The sequence below is a fragment of the Apis laboriosa genome, unplaced genomic scaffold (assembly GCF_014066325.1).
Source record: "Apis laboriosa isolate Shangri-la unplaced genomic scaffold, ASM1406632v1 scaffold26_cov146, whole genome shotgun sequence".
Classification (NCBI taxonomy): Eukaryota; Metazoa; Arthropoda; class Insecta; order Hymenoptera; family Apidae; genus Apis; species Apis laboriosa.
Window position 1 is genome coordinate 1366426 of NW_025222592.1, and position 22159 is coordinate 1388584.

The 22159-nt window shown below is 20.7% G+C and overlaps 1 protein-coding gene across 3 annotated transcripts in view; it reads right to left on the bottom strand.

Moving 5' to 3' along the window:
• The window catches only part of LOC122713968 (hexokinase type 2-like), a 50693-nt gene that overhangs the window by 2998 nt on the left and 25536 nt on the right, over positions 1 to 22159 (bottom strand). For 2 of the 3 annotated variants that reach the window (XM_043934856.1, XM_043934854.1), the window contains exons 2-4: positions 4342 to 4504; positions 1481 to 1836; positions 675 to 774 (exon numbers count right to left, since the gene is read on the bottom strand). In XM_043934856.1, the coding sequence (XP_043790791.1) occupies positions 675 to 774; positions 1481 to 1836; positions 4342 to 4504 (619 nt within the window). Of the gene's footprint in view, positions 1 to 674; positions 775 to 1480; positions 1837 to 4341; positions 4505 to 13648; positions 13948 to 22159 lie in introns of those variants that run through there. The other variant, XM_043934857.1, reaches the window with a different exon arrangement.

Here is a 22159-nt window from a genome sequence, read left to right on the forward strand (position 1 = left end):
ATTATATAAATTTATGATTAAATTAACGAAGTTTATTATATTTTTATATTTAATTAACGAATTAAATACGACAGAAATAATAAATAATATATTTTTTCAAAAAACTTAATTATAACATAAATTTCAAATGAATTTTACTTTATTATTTTCCATTTTCTATTAAAAATAAATATTTTATGAAATTAAAAAAAAGAAAAAATAATTAATTAGTTGTAAATAATTTATAAATATTATATATTTTAATTTATTTTTTAAAAGAAAAGAATTTTTGAGTTTTCGCATATTGGATAGAAAAAACATTAAAATTGTATAAAAAAATTCATATTAGAAAATTCATTTCATATTGAGCATATTGAATTATCAGATCAAGATTAATTAGGACTTTATTTTTGCTTCTGCGTTTTTACATTATTCGATTTATTATTATCAAAACGATAACACTTCTTTTTTGTGACGCTTAAATATTCAAAATATGCATAGAGATAAAAATGAAGAAAATTTTTAAAAAAATTTATTTAAAAAATGTTTTAAAAAAACTGTTATTAAAATTTATTTAAAAAATTCTCTTTCTTGTAAAAAAAATACGAGAATAAAATTGTATATAAAAATTTTAAAGAGATGTTTATTATTATAGTAAAAAAAAATCAAAATTCAATCATTTTTTATTCACGTACCGACAATTAATCCAATACGGCAATTCTTGTTTTTCCAAGCGCATGACATCAAAGTACCAGTAGTGTCATTTAAAATGGCGCATATCTGGATTTTCACATCCTGTACAATAAATCATAGTTAATATTTTAGCTGCATATATACATATAACAATCGTTCTTATCATTGTTTTTGAATCTTATTACTCATTAATACTGTTACTATACTGTTGATGAATTTAAAACTCATGATATTTATATTTTAATTTTTTTTTAAATAAAATGTATGATTCTATCGCTCATGCAATTTACTATAATATTAATTTTTCAATTAGTCCAAAGCTTTACAAAATAAATAAGATAAAGAAAAAACAATAATCAAAATATCAAAATAACTTAAATAACTAAGAAAATGACCTAAGTATTCAAATAAAATTTCATAAAATCATCATAAAATCTTTTAGTCCAAAGAATTACAGTTTGTGATTAGTCATTCATTTGATCGTTAATGATCAAATCAATAATCAGTTATGTGATCATGATAGTCAGTGATTCATTAGTCAGTCAATAATCATTCACGAGTAATTCATTGGCTAATAATTAGTCAATCAATGGTCAATCATTGGTTGATTCATTAGTCAATACTTGGATTTATTCAATGATTTAATAGTCAATCAATGAACAATCTATAACTAGTCAATCAATTAGCAATCAATAAATTAATTTAATTAATGCTGCTAAATGTTTATAAAAATAAAAAGAGAGCTATTTTTGATTTTGATAATTTTAAAAAGTCATTGTTCTGATTAATCAAGTACAAGAATACTTACATCTCTTCTCTTAATCGCCTGTTCAAGTAACTCAACTACATCTTGACCTATTATATCATCACATTTGAATCCCTTCGTCCACCTAACCAAATAGCCTTTGGTTAGCCCATGCTGTATCAATGGGAAGCTAAAAGTAAACCCAAGAGGTAGAACTTCATGCTGAAGATTCAAGTCCTTGACGAACATGGCCAAACATTGAGCTATGTGGTCGAAGAGTTGTATACCGGTTCCCACCATCAAACTTTGTGGTATAACATAGATTTTACTCTTCATGTCGAAATTCTGATTATCCAGAGTGATCAATAACACTCTGAAATTCGTCCCGCCAAGATCCAGGGCCAAAAAGTTACCCTTCTCTGTAAATCGATAACGAATAATTAATTTTGAAAAATATTTATATTAGGAAGAGAAAGAATAATGAAGATTTTATTGCTCAAATTATGGAAAAAGATGATATGAAAAAACGCATAGCAAAAATAATATTTTGTTAAATTAATAATTAATAATTTGTTAATTAATATTTTGTTAAAAAAGATTAAGATACTTTTGTCAGAATTAGGCATTATCCAAATAAATTATCTGAAAAATAATAATTATATATTATTATTTGGCTAATTGGTATTTGAAATTATCATGTGTTAGATCATTTGAATGAATAAATGATTTTTTTTAAGATTATTTCGTTATTATACATTTCAAATAGGATAATTTTTTATTTTATTTTTTTGATATTTATTTAAATAATTTCTCAAATATGTACTTTCTAATTTTAATATATCAACATTGTTAACTACGTCAGAAATAAATATTTCCATTTTATATTTCAATTCCAAGATATATATTATAAATTTAATATTATAATAGTAATAATAATAATAATAAAATTTAATATAAAAATAATTAAATTTAATATATTAAAAAAATAATTGTTTTCTTTGGTAATTGCAAATACAATATAAATATTGTATGTAAAAATATGTAAAAATTCCAAAAAATAAGAATTTTAAATTTAATAATTCATTTGATTCAATAATTTTTTACATCATACATTTATTTGTTATTTTATTTTTTAATAAATTCACTAAAAAAAAATTATTCAAAAATAATTCATTTGAAACTAACATAAAATAAAATTAATTTTATATATTATTATATATATATGTATATTATATATATATTATATATATATTATTATATATATATATATATATATATATTTAATATTTAAAAATAACAATTTTTATATTATATTATATAATATTATATATTATTTTATTTTATAAATTAATTTTATCATTTATAAAATAAAAATAATAAAATATTTAAAATAATAATTAAATAAAATTATTTCAAATAACTATTTATTATCCTATTTCAAATAAAATATCCAAACCTAATATTTAATGATCTTCAGATACAAATATAAATAAAAGAAGAAGTAAAATTGTATTATAAAATATTACTTCTCAATATTAAAAACTGAAGTCATTAGAATTTATCGAACTGAGTTCAATACATAAGCACATTGTTTATCTTCATAATTGGGCAATAGAAAGGCTATTATACGTATACATGTAATTGTAAAACAAAAATTCTGATATATTTATGGAAGAAGAAGACATATTACTTTTACAATGCTATTATAAAAGTGATTCGGTTTAGTTTACATTCATTTTAAATAAATTAATAATTCTAAAAGAAAAAAGTTATTTGAAGAATTATTAGTTTAAACGAGATAAAGTTTCATGAAAATATTAATTTTTGCATAATCAATAGTTAGAGTTTTTATTTTGGCCTTGATAACTTTTTTTCATTTTTTAATATTTCATGCTAATAATAATAATTTTATTGTAATAATAATTATATTTAATAATAATTATTAAAATGGCAATGATCAATATCAACCGCTTTAAAAGTTGAGATTGTACAAGATTTTGTTGTTTTAGAAAATACTTGTTGTATGAATTTATCAATTCATCATCATAAATTGTTTAGAAAATTAAAAATTTTCGAAAATCAATATGAAATAAATATAAAAGCAAAACTAGATAGATTGGAAATTTTGAGATCTTTAATATAAATTTTCATTTTAAAATATTCAATCATTAAAGTTATTAAGTAAAAATTCTTAATTAATCAAATCTCATTTGAATATCTCTCACAATACAATCAATATTTCAAAAATAATTCTTTAATATTTAAAAATAACAATTTTTAATCAAAACGAAAATTTAATAAAAACTTGGCAATTTCAATAAAATTTCTGAAACATTAAATAAAAATAATATTTATAACACAATATAATCAAATATTTAAAAAGAAATTTTCATGATACAATTTTAATGAAATTAAAAAAAAATTAATATAATCTGTAATCTACATCATCTTCACATGTCATTTATAATATACTCAACTTATATGCTATAATATTTATAACATAAATATACATACATATACATAATCATAACAACATATACATAAATCAATATTTCAAAAGTAATTTTTATAATTTTAATTGAATAAATAATTCAATAAAAAGTTAATAACTTTAAAAAAAAATAAAATTGAACAATATTCTCTATAAAAGTTATAAATCAACAAGAATCATAACTCAATACAATCAATAATTGAAAAATAATTCTTATCACTTTAATAAAACAAAATGAAAAATTGTATATATTATATTATGCAATGAAAACGAAATAACTTCAATAAAACCTAATAAAATTCTTTCGTTAACAAATATTAAACAGATATTTCATCAATTCTTCTTTCATCAATTCAATCATTATTTCCAACTCAATCATTCCTTTTTACAATCGATTCTATATCGATTATATGAATTCTACGTATCCACTTACCTGTGCCTTGGGGAAGATCTTGAACGTAAGTTGGAAAACATTTCGTTGTCGCAGTTGGATGCGTTTCCTTAGCTAGACCTTTATGTAATTGATCGTTCAAAGTGTCCATAAGCTGTCGAAGTTTGTCATCTGAGAGGATCATGTCTTTACAGATTTCTCTAATCTGTAAAAATGCAAATAATAACGAATTATTGATTTGAATATAATAATGATACTATTATGAATTGGCCTTCAATAAGATTTCTTTGCACATGTATGCGTGTGCATTGATAGTGCAGCTGCATATTATATAACTCGATATATTTATTATATTTGTTAGATATTCAGTGAAACTAAACTAGGTCTATATCTTTTTTAAATTTCAATTCTTTTTCGTGACATTCAAATATTCATAATTCGTGCAACATTATTATTTATTATTATAAACTATGTTTATTATTTAAATTTTCTTTATCTATATCCAGAATATTAATATGAAACAGATAAAGAAATTCGATTTTAGAAACTAATGATAAAAGTTAGTATATAAAAAATATCAGTTGAAATTTATTTATTAAATTATAAATTATAAATTTCCATTAGAAAGGCGAAGATACATAGAATGAGATAGTTGTATCTCCATTATTCTGTTTTCATTTTACTTTACTTAACATAAACTTATTAATATATATTTATAATTCATAAATAAGTCTTAACCAATATTTTTATTATTTTTTCTTTCAGCCTTTGGAATTGATTTTCTAAAAATATTCTACAAATATATTAACATTTTACATTATATTATGTAAGTATGTATTACATTATAGATAAGAAAAATTTAAATAATTAACATAGTTTTGTTATCGCAAAACATTTTCTTTAAATTATTTAACAATAATATTTAAAGGCATCTTTAAAAATATAATATTTTTATTTTGAAATAAATAAATATTAAAAATTAATTATAGATAATACAATTTTATTTACAAATTACATTGAGAACTATCACTAAGCTAAAATGTATAATTAATATTTTTTTTAAATTAATAATTAAACTAAAAAAAATAAATTATAGAATTAATAGAATTAATAGAAATAAATTAATAGAATTTGATTTTATTAGATTTATTCTTATATGGAAAATTATAAATTAAAAAAAAAACATGCAATATTTATTATTAAATATTAAATTAAATATAAATTTCATCTTTCCATCATGTTTTATGTATTTTTGTCTATCGTTCCTATTATGTCTAGAAGATTAAATATAAATCGAAATAGATTCTATATTATATGTATATACATCATATTAAAATTTAAAATTAGATTTTATTGGCCAATCACGAAATTAATGTAAATTAATTCAATAATAATTTTATTTAATATTATATTATAAATTTATTTAATATATATTATCTATATCAATATTAAATAAATCCATTTCATAAAATATTATAATCAAAAATTATATTTTATTTTATCATTATCTTCTTTAATTTCTCGTAAAATTAATATTTTAATATCGTTATTTTTTAATATGAATCGAGATTCGAAATATGAATTTATGCACACTAAAGTAGATTTTATCATACGAATATATTTTGAGGGATAATTATCCATTCTCAACTGACCGAATCAAAGGAATGCACGTGGAGTTTCCTGTACACTTCTATTGCGTTTCACGTGCACAGATGCGCGCGCATGCAAAGAAAACCGGGCGGTCAAACCGGAACAATAGTCGAGGACAATTATGAAGAGAGTGGCGAGTTATCGAGAATGAAAAGAGATATATACGATGATATAACAATAGAATATAAAATTAAAGTCGAGAATGAATATCGATTTAATTTATTAATTATAATCTATCTACTGTTGAAGTATTTAAACATTAAAAAATATATTTTTAAGAGAAATAAATTAATTACGATTAAAATGCGGGAAATTTAAGTATGCAAATATATATAAATTGTATTTAATATATATATAAAATATGTTAGACAAAATATTTGATAACGAAATATTGTTTAGTAATATTTATGAAAATATAAGCTTAAATAAATACAATTTAATTTATTAAAGTTTATAATATTGAGAATTAGAAATTTTTTAAAAATTATCATCATTATCTAAATTTTAATTTACGATATGCTCATTGAATTCATTTAAATGTATATTTAAATTTTATTAATTTTAGAACTTAAAAGAAATATTATTGATCTTTATTATTTAGTATATAAACTTGAATATCGACTTAATAGATTTCTATTGAAGAACATTTAAACATCAAAGGATATCTGTTAAAGAAACAATTTGATTATTGGAATACATACTATCAATAAAAAGATGATAAAAGATTTTTAAAGCTTTCTGATCGTTTCTTCGGATCATTTTTTTTCTTTCTTCTTTAAAAATCTTGAAATATTATATATTTAAAGTTTACTTAATTTTATTTAAAAATGATGAACTTTATATTAATTTTTATTTTTAAATTTTATATTAATTTTTAAATTTTTATTTATATTTAAAAAAAACTATAATCAATTGGAGAATTTTATATAAAAGTTTACAAAATATTTAATATGTCAATCTAAATGACCTTAAATCAATTTGAAATAATCTTAAAATGAAAAAACTGGTTTATAAATTGACCTTCATGAAATGAATTTACGTCTACATGCTTTTGTGTTCCCTTTCACTTTCTTTAATCTCCCAAAGAATTTTTCAATCCAATATAATTTAATATACAAACATCAATAAATTAAAAAAAAATCATAGAATCAATCATATATAGAAAAAAAATTTGGTTGATTTTTCTTATTATTAAAATCAATAATTTATATATATATATATATATATGTATGCATACAATTTGATTAAACATTACAAACTTTAATTATATGTAATGTAAATTTAGATATAGATCGAAAGATGCGGTTATATTTTTTCTTTTTTTCTCATTCCCATTCTTTATCGATTAATTCTGTTCTTTGATATATATAGCTTCGCACAAAGTTCAAGCTTTGAATTTCAAAAATAGGTCAGAAATTCGCATTGTTATATCCAATAGCAGGAACAACAAGTAACAACAATTATATCGCGCTATTTATATTTTAAAATTTTTTCTCTAATTTTTATTTCAATATTTCTAAAAAAAATGTAATTTTATAACGAATAAAAAAAATCTAACAAAAATTCATATTTGAGATTTAAAAAATTAATAATAACAATTTAAAAAAATTAATATTAACAATATTATATTTCTTATTTTTATTAATTAAATTCGTATCTTAAAACAAAAAAATTTATACTTAATATAAATAAATAATAAAACAATAGAACTATATTTTTATTGTATTTTATTATATTTTTATTGTATATTTTGAAAAATTTCGTTATTGAAAAATTATTTTAAATTACATTGTTTATATTTTAAAATTTCAAATTTTTAAACATCTTGATATAGAGAAAAGGAAATGGACAAATATTTTAATTATAATAAACATTATAATAAATACATTTCATACATTGTATTAAATATATTTTTTTTTACTTCGAATATTAGCCACAATCTTTATAGAGCTTTTATTTTTTAAAAAATTACAATACTATTTTTTGTAATTATTAAAAATTTTTGCAATAATATTTATAATTTTTCGCATTCTAATATATATTTTCTTTTTTGTGAAAAGTTATATAAAAGTTATATAAAAAGTGTTTTTTTCTTATATTTGTCTTATTTTGATAAAAAAAAACATTATGAAATTTTTAATGAAATGAAACAATAAAAAAACATTAATCTAATTGCATTAATCTAAAACATAAAACTTATTCCTATATATTAAAAACTTTCATAATAATAGAATTAAAAACTTCATATAGTAAACATATTTCTCGAAAGTCTCGAAGCGAAAAAAGTTAATTATATATAATTAAATATAATTATATATTTATATGTAATAGCTTATAGTTAAAAAAATAATTTTTTTATAGTTAAAATAATTATTTGTTATAAATATAATTAACTTAATAATTACTTTCAGAAATGTAAATAATTTAATTTTGAAATAATTGTTTCAATATTTAATTTGTAAATAAATTTATATATATTTCTAATTTTCTTTTATTATATGTAGAATTTTTTTTTAATAATACAAATAATTTGTAATTTCAAAATAATTCTCAATGCATTTTTTTTCGACATAAAATAATTATATTTTAAATAAAAATAATGTGATTAAATTTATAGAATAAAAAATTAAACATATTTCTTAATTTTTTCATAGAAAATTTAATTTTAAAAGTAATATTTAATTTAACATACAATATTTTGTAATTTAATTTATAATAAGTTTATAATTAATATGCACGAAATAAAAATTCGTTGAATTTTATTTTATTTTATTGACATATAAATTAAGATTTATTCTTACGAAGAATCAATAAAAAAAAATTACATTTTTCTAACTTATATAATAATATATATAAAACTTTCATTAAGTATAAAGTTAAATGATACTTAAAACTTTGACTAATTAACATCTTTTTTTTAACTTAATTAAGACTTCAATTATTTTAATTAATTTAGGTTTGTTATGATAATTCAAAATATAGAAAAAGTAAGAAGCAAAAACTACTAAACAACTGAAATATCGTACAAATTACTATTACGATATCTAACTGATTATGACTGATATGATAAGAGTTTTTTATTAACTGTAACAAATTTTTCTTTATAGTTTTTTTTTTTGTAAGAATTTAATTTCGATAATATCAACTTTATTTTTAACAGTAATATTTGATATCATTTTTTAAAGTTTTAATTTAAAAATTTAAATATATTAAAGTTATACATATATAAACATTATATATATATAGTTATATAAATATATAAATTTAAATATATTTATGTATGAAAATTATAAAATTTTTAAATATTATTAATAGAATATTTATATTTATGAATTATTAGTTATTTAAATAAAATAGAGAAAATTAATAGATTAATTATCTTTTCATTTAGATAATTTCTATATTTTATTTTTATTATATTTTATTCATTTATTTATTAATGTATATTATTTAAGTTTCAAAAAATATTTTTATCTTATAAAAATACTAACAATATTTAAATTAAATTATAAAAAAATTTTTTTACATTAAATAAAATTTAAATAATATTCAATTATAAATTATCTTATATTTTTTATTTTTCAACATTATGAATCAACACTTGATATCATTTTATGAATTTAATTTAATTAATTATTAATTTAGCTATAAAGAATAAAAAATAAAAAAAAATTATGAAAAATATTCAATATAATGCAATTCATATTTTAATATTATATATTTTTTAATTCATAATTTGATTATAAAATTCACTAAAAACAAATTATGAACATTTACTTTAAATTTCAATTTTGATTTTACTTCCAAATCACAAAATGAATTATTTATATTTTAACGTTTCGTTTTATTTTTTCATATTTTTTAGACATAATATTAAAGAATTAAAAGCTAACTCTTCAGCTATTCATCCGTAAAAAATCGTTATTTATAATAAATCTCCTATTTATTAATTTTATTAAATTAATCGTATAGATATCAATCGATATTTTTTCTATTCAATTTCTAATAAAAAAAATTCTTAAAAGAAAACGAAATTATAAGCTGCCTTTCTTTCTTAAATTTATATATTTTTACGAAAGAAAAATTCAAATTTATAGAATACATAATAATTTCTATAGAAGAATTATCATTCAAAAATTTAAATATATAAAGGCTTAAACGAATTATTAAAAATTTTAATAATTCTAATTTCCTAATTTTTTTTTTTTTTTTTTTTTTTTTATATAAAAAATTAAATATTTCCGAACACGATCGCCTTCGATACATCTAACCTTAACGTTAATGTCGAAATTTTTATCGACTTTCATCGATTTCCATCTTGTTCCTTCTATTGGTGATAAAAAGCAAACAGAACAAAAGAAGCATCGAACGATTTGGGTCATGACACATTGGCACAGAGTTCGTGATCGATAATTGCGCTGTAAACAGTTCGCACGTGAGAGTTTTCGAGCGAAATCGGCCGCATGCGGACGCACTCTTTCGACTCCGAACAACCTTGACAATTTTGCGTCAACGTAGAATATCGGGGTTATTAAAGTGATTTTCGTGATTCGTTGTTTAATGCATCGCAACTGCACGTTCATCTCTCTATCGCTTCACGAATCTTTCGCGAACAATCGAATATGAAACAAATGTCTTTAGATCTTTAGGTTAGATATGTATAGAGGGCGTCTTACTAACAAATTAACTTAATTCTTTAGGGTAGAATAAAAAAAAAATTAGAATTATTTTTTAATATATAATAAAAAAAAACGTACAAAAGATAATTTCTACAAAATTAATTTTTTGAAGTGCTATAAAGCAAAAGTTTAAAGTTTTAACTCTTTTTTTTTTAAGCATATTTTTAAATATATATTTGGATTTTTCAATTTTATTTTCATTAGATTTTTATCATTAGATATTTTTTATCAATTATAATATTTTTTTGCTTAAATTTTTTATTATTTTAAAATTAATAGAAAATTATTAAGATTTTTTACAAAATAATAAGTTCTTTTAATATATTTCAATAATATATTTCAAATATAATTCGAATTTCTTTATAAAAAATTTTATATAGTAAAGAACAAAAAGTTTTCAAAAATAATCTATTTTTAAAAATCACTAAATAAAAATTTTTAAATAGTTTACAGCATTTCACAACATTTGTTTCTTATAAAAGTTATATATTCATTCAAAAAATTTGTTTAAAAATAAACATTTTTAGTATTTTTAAATAAAACATATTTAATATTTTGTTATATTTTCTTATCATTTATCAAAAAAGTAATCAATATATATATATATACCATAATGGATAAATATTAGAAATTTGAAGATATTTATTCCTTTCGATTTGCGCTATATATATTCTGAAAAATTAATAAAACTTAGAACATGCAGAAAAATTAATAAAATATACATATAATTGAAGTTAAAATTATTTTTTCAATAATATATAAACCAATATTTTATAATTATTATTTCATAAAAATTCATATAATTAATGATATTATTAAATTAATAATTTCTAATAAAAAATGGAATCATATTATTTTCATATATTTGTAAGATTAAATCAATAAATCAATATTTTAGTAAATACTCTATAAATATGAAGAACATTGTAAATGTTCATTTTAACTCGAAAATTCATATATAATTAAATATTTAAATTTCAACAATAATATATTAGTTATTAACTAATATATAAAGAATGATTAATAATTTATTATAAAGATTTCAATATATAATTAAATACATTATTATATGATTATTATTATGAATTATAATAAAACTTCAAGAACATCTATCAACCCTTTAAATATACGAAATAGAGTTTGTCCCTTGTTCAAAACTCCCGCCAATTTCCCTCTTTCTTCGTAGATATGGCATTGATCTAGTAGCGACGTCATCGACACACCCGCTTGCCAACCAATAGGACTTTATGAATGAATAGTATAATGTATTGTATAGCATGTACTGTACATAAGCCACATGCACGCTATAGGAAGAATGTCCAAAGGCCAATGCACAGTGATTCGTACAAGTACACGTGGTGGAATGCCATTAGTAGTTGAACTGATGACTTTTTATATATTCTACGTTTATCCAATATTCTCGTATGCAAATCCACTCACAATGAGACGCTTATTGAAATCGCTTATTGAGATTTAATCGATTCTCATTCACAAAGTAATGACAATTATATTTATATTTATATAGAAGAAGAAATGCAATATAGCGAACAACTACATTTTAAATGTTTTCACGAAAACATGTATGAAAACATATATAGTAGAAATGAATTATTTTACTTTTCTTCTCACGCAACTTCATTTTTATTTACTATTTCTGGCAGAGTATCGCACACGTCGCATAGTCGGAGTGTCAAGGCCGGCAGGCAAAGCGGATGAAAACATTTCTCCAAAGTACGATGACCTTTTTTGCAATCACGAATACGAATGCTTGTATTATTACTGGATGTAGCTTTTGAAAATATTTTCAGTTACGATTTGTACTCTTCCGTAATACAAGAAATCCGTTTGGTTATCGAACAAAACCGTTACATGTGTATCAATGCAACACGTTGCATAGTACATAACTTTGATTATCGAATATTATTTCAAGTAGAATTTTAATATAAAATATATTAATATTAATATATATATACAATTTTTCAAAAAAAATTTTTCCTAATTTTTTTTATAATTTACTTGTTAATTTGGCATTTTTATAACTTTAAATTCTATTTCATATTATATATCGAATTGCATGTTCTTAAACAAATCACGTATTGTTAAATTATTAAAATTTACTGCGTAAAATTATAGCGTTAATTTATATAAGAAACGAAAATTAACTCATTTTCAAAAAAGTTCGAACTTTTTTATCCTCACTTATTATTAAGCCATAAAATATTTAATGCCATATCTTATATATAAATACGTGGCACATGTATTAAGAATACATGTATAAAATCGCGTATTTATTGATCCTGAATATATATTCGCGGGTAACATCGAGCGTACTACTTTCCCTTTTTTTCAATGATTATTCCAATCGATAAAAATATGAGTTCTGAATTGTCACGTTTCTGAGACACTTTATGAAAATGATATTCGATAATAGTCAACGGCTATAAACTTCTCAACTCAAACTCGTTTTCGCACCCGTGACAGTCGGTGTTGTCGACTGAGCAGACGCCTCAAGATGTTTCACAAATATCTCATAATTTGTAAAAATTATTTTACTTATCAGTTGAATACGATCGAAAACACATTTTTTTTTATCACCCACTGTTCTTTTAATTATAGACATAGTATTTTATGCAATTTAACATGTATATAATGATTAATCAATTAACTGCTTTTATAATGAATAGATTCATAGTTTCACACATTTGTAGAATACACATTACACGTTAAATGCAAATTGACGTAGAAACATTTCTATTCGTAATTTGCTCTCATGGAACGAAGTTCAAACGAACGATGACATGCCACATATGAAGAATAGCTCGAAAAAAAAAAAGATACAATCCCTCTTTTTAAATAAATTCTGTTACACAATTTTTTTTTCATGTTTTATACAAAACACAAATTCACAGTGAAAAAAAGACAAACATATTAACGAAATTCCATCGATCGACACGAAAACTGGCTGTGTCTTTCGTTACACGAGCCATACTACTTCGTGAACGATCTTCGTGTTGGCTCACCTCCTGTTTAATCATGTCACTGGAGGATAACGACGTTTTCATTGCCCTCCCCTCGTTGCACCCCGAACTATGATCCTCTAGAAGCTTCGTGTTTAAGACTTTTTTGGTACACGATCCAGGGAGAAAATAAGATAGAAAAAGAGCACAATATTCGAGGAATTGTTAGGAATCCGGTTCTCTCTACGCAATACGTTCCGTTGTGAATTCGAACACACGAGTTCGTGCACGCGCGTGACAGTAACTACGTTTTCGATCAGATAGCCACGTACGATTTGTCGTTCACAAGTGTGCCTCACGAGTTTTATATCGCGACTACTAGTACGAAAGCGCCTGTTTCACGCGCGTACCTATACTTCCATGGACGAACGTGGTGGGAAGAAAAGAGGCCATGAAGGAGACGGACAGGCCAGTGATGGATACTACAGGATTCCTAATACCGATCGAGAAAATTTTTCGCTAATTTTAAATCATATTTATCAATCTATTTCTTTTTTAGAAATACGAATCTTATAAATTAAAAAATTAGAAAATTTATGATATTATAGAAAGAATAACTCACTAATAGCAGTGTTTGATTTCTTTTTGATAATTTGAAAATTATGTTTGTATCTTTAATTTATTTTATAAAAATTCTTTGAAAAATATTATAGATATTGTTTTAAAAATTGTTTTAACGTTAAAATGATAATATATGATCGAAAATTTGAACGTTTATCGTATGATCTGTTTGAACAGTTGTCGATAATTGGTTTTCATTGTTCACGCATTTATTTATCATTCAAATGAAAAAAAATAACTTCGATAATAAAATATAATAAAAAAAATAAAATATAGTAAAAAGTAGAATTTAATAATAATCGATTTTTTCTTCATAAATAAATTTAATTTAAATTAATTAAATTAATTAAGGAATTAGACAAGAAATCTTTAATATTTGAAAAAATTAATTAAATTTTTTTCACAATAATATAATTATTTAATTTTTCACAAGAATATTTCTTTTGTCATTTTAAAAAATTTTTAGATTCGATAAAAAATCAATATCGATAATGTATCTTGCTTCGGTTAATTTTCATGATTTGTATCTGTACATATCTGATAAAATTCAAGTCATTGAAAATGTATATGTTTCAATTGAATGATTATAGTTTATATTAGCTATCATTATATACAAATTAAAAAATTCAGAATTGTAGTCAGTATTATATTTCAAAATAATTTCCCAAACTTTAAATATCTATATTTCCCATAAGATATAAGAAGAAAAAATATAAATATATTTTTCATACATTTGTATATTCTCTGTCATTTTTGCTCGTATCATTCATGAATCGATAATGAGTTACATAATAAATTCAAATATGATAAATCAATAATATGAGATCTTATAAAAATTAAATTAATTTTTGCTTATGCTTATTGTGGATTCTACGATACGTGATACGGCACTGTATAGTAACCACGTTGGTGGGATAGATGACTAGTGGAAGGGGCAAAAGAGGGGTGATTCCCCGCATTCGCTCCGTTATTATCCGAAACGCTATCGGTGAATGTGCCGTATACGAGATGGAGGCTCGTCCTCTCAAGGGCAGAAAGGTCACACGATTCCGCGCATACAATTGCATCATTTAAGGCGCTTCCGTTGTTGCGTTAAAATTTAGATTGTCTATAATTAATTAACATTAATTACTATTCTTTTATGAAAAATAATTTGTTATAATTTATATCGATCGATAATTGATTTCAATCATTTTTTCTATTTATTTTTCGTTATATCATAATGATGAAATAGTTAAGATTTTAAGTTTATAAAATGTCTAGGAATTATTTTATGATTTATGCATGTTCAATTTAATAATTCCATTTTGATAAATAATTAGTTTATTTTTTTACTTTATTTTATTACTAATTTAAAAGATTTGTGGTAAAATCGAAAAATTGATATATTTATACTTATTTCGTGTTTTCGTTCAAATAAATCGATATAATAATATATATATAATATAATATATATATANTATATATTGATTAATTGTTTTTTAACTTGAAGTTATAATTGTGATTATTTTCATTCAATATTTATTTTTTATTTTTTATTTTTTAATCTAGATTACGTATGTTATAGTTAACAGAGTTATAAAATGATTAATGGAGTATCATTTATATACTCTATTATATACAAGCAGACAAACACCACTTGTTTAAGAATTGAGAGTTAAACTATTTAAACCTACTTAGTGATACTTTAGAATAATAAAAATATCCAGCTCTTATATGAAGTTAAAGTTTAAAAATGTTTAACTTCGATAATTTCTCATTTTATCAAAAAAAAATCACATATGATATCCACATATGACAAAAATCGATAGTGATATAAATTGATATAAGGATATCCCGATTTAAATAAATTTCAAGTATATATTTGTAATTATTACATTATTTCAATTCAAGCATCAAGATTATGCGACCATTAACACGTGCAACATTTCTAAGATATTTATAAAAGAAACTTGAAACGTGACACTTGAATACCTTCGATGATTCAACATTTTTATTATCTACTACTATATAAGTAATATGTCCAATTGTTCGTCATTTCATTCAATAACTTTTACACAATAAAGATTAAATATTATAACATATCTTTTCTTTTGAGATCGAAACAATTCTTCACTGTATTCAATAATTGTTTTACGACGTCCATGCTTATTTTTTTTCTTCGCGGTAATATTATACAGCTTAACAAACAAAGACGCAATTCACTCGATTAATCTTTCAGTCAATTTGTGTATTATTACACTGATATCATATAGCTCGCAACAAATATCATACCACTCTTCTATTGCGTATGACTTGAATTCTAAATAATGTCTTTGCGTTACATTTATCGTCAAAGAATTATCGTTTCTAACAATCATGTGATATATATTATTTCTATCCATGTTCACATAAATATGTGAATATATATAATGTGTAGGATGTTTAAAAAATATGTACATATTTTATTTCAATTTAGGTGTGACAAATTCTTTCTGCGTCGTGAGCTACAAATTGCTAATTAGCTAGTCCCCTACTATCATACTCTACTTGCTTAATAATCTTGATATATTAATAAATATAGCGAACAGGTGTATGAAAATAGTTTTAAAGTTTTAAATATAATTTTAGAGAAAATATTGTATCATATTTACTTCTATATAATTCTGCATAAAAGATACAATAGTATGTTCCAATAATGAATATATGTTGAGATTATATTGTGTCTATTAATGAGATAGTTGTTGGAAAATGCCGTATTTTTAGTATGTTTAATACGTGGCAAGAATGAGAAACGAGTCTGAGTGAAATAAAAAAGACATCGACATTCGTTGGTTTTCTATGATGTATAAGAGATTCCATTCGCTTGAAGTAGTTTCAGGAAATAGTGGGGATGACTCTGCGTATATCGAGGCAAAAAGGTGTCTACTATTCAGGCATTATTGTATAGAGGGGACAAGTTCTATATTCTATGTCTAGAGTTACAAAACTAAAAAAAAGGTAAGTATTTACGAATCGCCAGTTTTGTTATCAATTCGGTATTTTAATTTTTAGGTTCTTTTAAAGTTTCTTTTAAAAACAAATATTTTTAGATATACTGAATAATATTTTATAAACATAAATATATTTCACGACATAGATTATAATTATTATACTACATGATAATTATATCGAAATAAATTATATTAATATAAACATAGAACTATTCAAATGTATTTGAGTTATCGTATTATAATAATTACAATTATATTATATTTATAATCATCGTTAAACATATTTTTATTTATTATGAGCGTTGTCAATTATAAAAAGATATAATATAAAAACGCTATTTTAAATTTATATATAAATATATACGGATTGAAAAATAAAATGTGAAAAATGAAAAATAAAAATATGAATTTAATAATTTAATAAATATATAAATAAATATTTATTACATATTGATAAAAAATTTATCAAATATTTAATAAATTTAATAATAAAAATTTTTTAAAAATCAATATTTTCAAAATTATATATGTCGGTCAATGATATTAACTGAAGTGGAAATAATTGAAAATTATTTGCAATGAGTTGACTAAGTTGAGGAATTCGTTTGAGTCACGATTATCAACAAGTTTCTTGACAAGTAGATGCATGAAAACTTGATATTAATTATTAGATTAAAGTGATATTTTTTTCTATTAAAAAAAAGCCTTTAAAATAAAATTTCTCTTGATCTTATTATTTTATACAAAATATATACATGGAATTTCTTTTAGTTTAAATTATAATAATAATAGTTTTAATTATAATAAGAAATTTCCTTTTTTAGAATTTATTTATTATTATTATTATTTTTTTTTTTTTGATAAAATTATCAAATTATATTTTGATGATTATTTTTATTATTTTTTCATAAGGATTCAATGAATTTTTATTAAATTTTTTTTGATTTGTTAATCGATATATTTTTTTTATTTGTTTACTTGTATCAAATATTTTTCATTGTTAAATAAATTAAAAAAAAATTTCTAACTTTTCTATGACTAGATGATGAAATTCGTACTGATTTGTATTTTGAGTAAGATGTGCAACTGAAAATGAATGTAGATTTCGTCAGACAATTTATTCTAGAATCAATAAAACTTTTTTGACAAAAAATGATGTAAATAAGAATAAAATTTATTTGAAATTTTCTTTTTGTACTATAAATATTTTCTTATTGTAAAATGTTCTATAAATATATAATGATTGTTTATAAAATATTGGTTTTTAATAATATGTAAATAGAATTTCAATAAAAGTCAAACGCTCTATATTAAAAAGTATGTAATTTAAAAAGTTTGTAATAAAAATTAATTAAATATTAAAAATTAATTATTAAAATTAATAATCAAATTCAAATAATTAATATTACCAATATGTTTATATAATAAAATAAAATTATTATTAATTAATAAATGATTAAAATTGTTATTGATGTATGATTATTAATAAAAATTTAAAAAATTTTTTTGTAATTAAAATAAACAATAAATACAAAAATAAGATAATTATTCGTAAAAATTTCATATCAATAACTTATTTCCTATAATTTATCATATTGCTTTCAAATAATCACGATAAATCATTAATAAAAATTAATGATAATTATTATCAATAATTAAAATCGATGCATAATGAAAATTCGCTTATAGATAAGATATTGATGGTTTTAAATTTATCAGTAAAAATCAATATTGTTTATCGATTAAATTAAAATTGTTTAAATTTCATTTTTGAATTTATTTTTATATATTAATTTTCATCTACTTCCTTGAAGAAGCAACAAAAATTCTTACAAAATTGCCTTTAAATTTTTTTCTTAATACAAATTATTCAAAGCTATATTTGAAATGAAGTTTTTGTTCTACTGTCAAAGAAAGTTGCAAGATTTCTTTCAAAATATTCGCTTTTAAGAGAAGATATTTATGTTTTTTTAAACATAGTTTTTCATTTAAAATGATTTTTTAGATTCTTCGAGTTTTCGTTTCAATGAAAATAATTCGCTATTCGAATTAATAATTATATTGAAGAGTGCTTCTAAAATCCTAATGAAACGTGATAGTGCAATATTGATAAATAACGTAAGACAAGAGAATAAAAAAAAATGATTTCGAAAAATTCTATATTATCATTGAAGTTGAAATCTTGATTAAAATCTAAATTTCTTATCAAAGTTATTTACAAAAACAAATATTGATAAATAAATAAAACTTTGGCCATTGGTCATAATAATTTAAATGAAGAGAAATGTCAAATGATTATGGGTTTATGGGTATTAATTAAAAGATAAAACGATTGTTTTGTTTGAATTTTCGTAGATATTTTTTAGAATAAAGTTAATCGTTTAAGCTAAGAAAAAGGGAGTTTTAAGTTTCAATGTGTTTTAAAATAGAAAGTTTTAGGGCAGTAGGATATTTTGGGATTATAATTTAGGAAATTCTAGTGCATAATATTTATTAGGTTGTTGTGTAATAAATTTATATAATGCGTTATTTCTAAATCTTCTTAATACTGATTTCTAATTATATTTATTTATTTTTCAAGAATTTATAGATTAATTATTTAAGAAAAAATCTATTTATAATGATAATATATTTATACATTGAATTGCAGAATAATTCATGAATATTAAAATTATTTTAATAAAAAAATATAATTTTAAAACAAAATAATAATCTAATTCGATAATTATTTATATAGATTTTATTTCAAACTACAATTTATTATTTTTTTTAATAGTTTAGTGATATTTTTAAAACAATTATATTCAATTCAATTTTATAAAGATCAATATTTTATTATTATATTTTTCTTTAGCAAATAATTTTAATTTTACAAAAACATTAAATTTTGATCAAAAAAAATTAATGAAATTAATATTGTTTGAAATTGAAATTAATATTTAAATAAATTTTGCTTTGACTAAAAATTTTTATTTTATAATAAGTTTACTATATAATCTAATAAAAATAATATGATATTATTGATATTACAATTTTATTAAATTTAAAAATATAGATAATAATAAGAATTAATTTTAATTGAAGTAAAATTTCAATCAATAAATCATTCTCATATTGATATGTATGAATATGTCTTCATAGATTCCATTAAATATGTTATGTTATTTTACAAAAAATAATTTATATCATTTAATATTATTGTTTTCGTTCTCTATATCATTGTAAACAGTTGAATTTATTATAAATTATATATTTATTATAACTTGTTATAAAATGTGTTCAATTCATCAAAATATACAAATATATAATTTTTTAACGTTTCCAAATATTAGAATTTATTTATTTATTTTAATTTATATTATATAACAATATATAAAATAATTAATTTCATATAACATTGTTAGCAATTGAAATAACTAAATAAGATATATAATTCAAAAAAAAAATTTCAATTTCCAGAAAATTCTGGCAAACTGTAAAAACATTATATTTCATTAAAATAATATCAAATTGCAAAGTTCTATAATAATACACAATAATCGTTTTGAAGTGAATTGGAATGTTAATACATTTTACTTGACATATTTCTTTCATATCATTGTTTTTTTCTTTTCAAAATAGTTGGGAATCCCAATCTTTAGAAGTTTTGAAAAATTATTTCTGCATAATATTTGAACAAAAATTGACTATTTTTTTTATGATAAAAAAATTCAATGGCTGTCACAAAGATAAAAAAAGATCATTAAAATAACGATTACATAATCGACTGAGTAAATTACTTAGTATAAAATAACACCATACATTTATAATAAAATCTANTTTTTATGATAAAAAAATTCACAATGGCTGTCACAAAGATAAAAAAAGATAATTAAAATAACGATTACATAATCGACTGAGTAAATTACTTAGTATAAAATAACACCATACATTTATAATAAAATCTATCAGAATTTTCTATCCATCTATTTACGTAATTAAAACATCAACGCAATTCGTAATTGATCGAAAGAACATTCAATATAAAAATATTGTGCAATTGCTCACATTGCATCAAGTCTTCGCAGTTGTATTTGCGCATGCGTTTGTTCGAGCCTTAAATTTTAAGGGATAACTTGACAGTCAGCTGGCTTTGTCGAATATCGCCATATGATTGGTCCGTAACGAGGGCTCGTACGATCGATTTCTCTTGATGATATTCTTGCAAAAAAAAAACGCGACTTTCTTCGCAAAAACTTGTGAACTTTTCAATTTTCGTTTTTTTACATTATTTTTATTTTTTTGAATTATTGATTTATGGCGATTAATTACGAATCGCATTGGTTTGTTAATATATAAATAGATAATAGAGCATTGTTTCGTTAAAGAATTTTAGATTTGGTTATATATAAATTGTGAGAGTATAATAATAATAATTAATAATTTTCTGGAAAAAGAGTTAATAGTCTATGGGTCTTAAACAACCAGTTTGTTTAAAAATTATTTTCCAAAATGTCATGTCATTTCAATGTTACATTAATTAAAGTTAGTTATATATATTTATTATTGAAAAATTTTTAATTATATAATTTAATTATACAAAAGAAGAAAAGAAAGAAAATTTATTAATATATTATAATATAATTTTTTTATATTCTTTCATATTCTACATTTTTTCATATTCTTTCACATTTTTTCACAAAAATGATAAATTATAAAATATTCTTAATAAAGATAGTAGAGTAATAAGATAATTCTAATTCGTGCGAAAAATTTTGATAAACGTAAAGAATGGTCCATGGATGTTATCTCTTGTTATTCCATTGCTCAAATATTTACAAATAGATATAAAAAAACTTAATTCTATCGTGATAAAGAATCAAAAAAGTTGCTTTGATAAATCGTCATTTTTTTTTTAATCAACCAGAAAAAATTTTTTTTGCGATAAATAGATTAAAATGTTAGAGCTTTTATTCGATAATTTCTTATCTGAATGTAATAT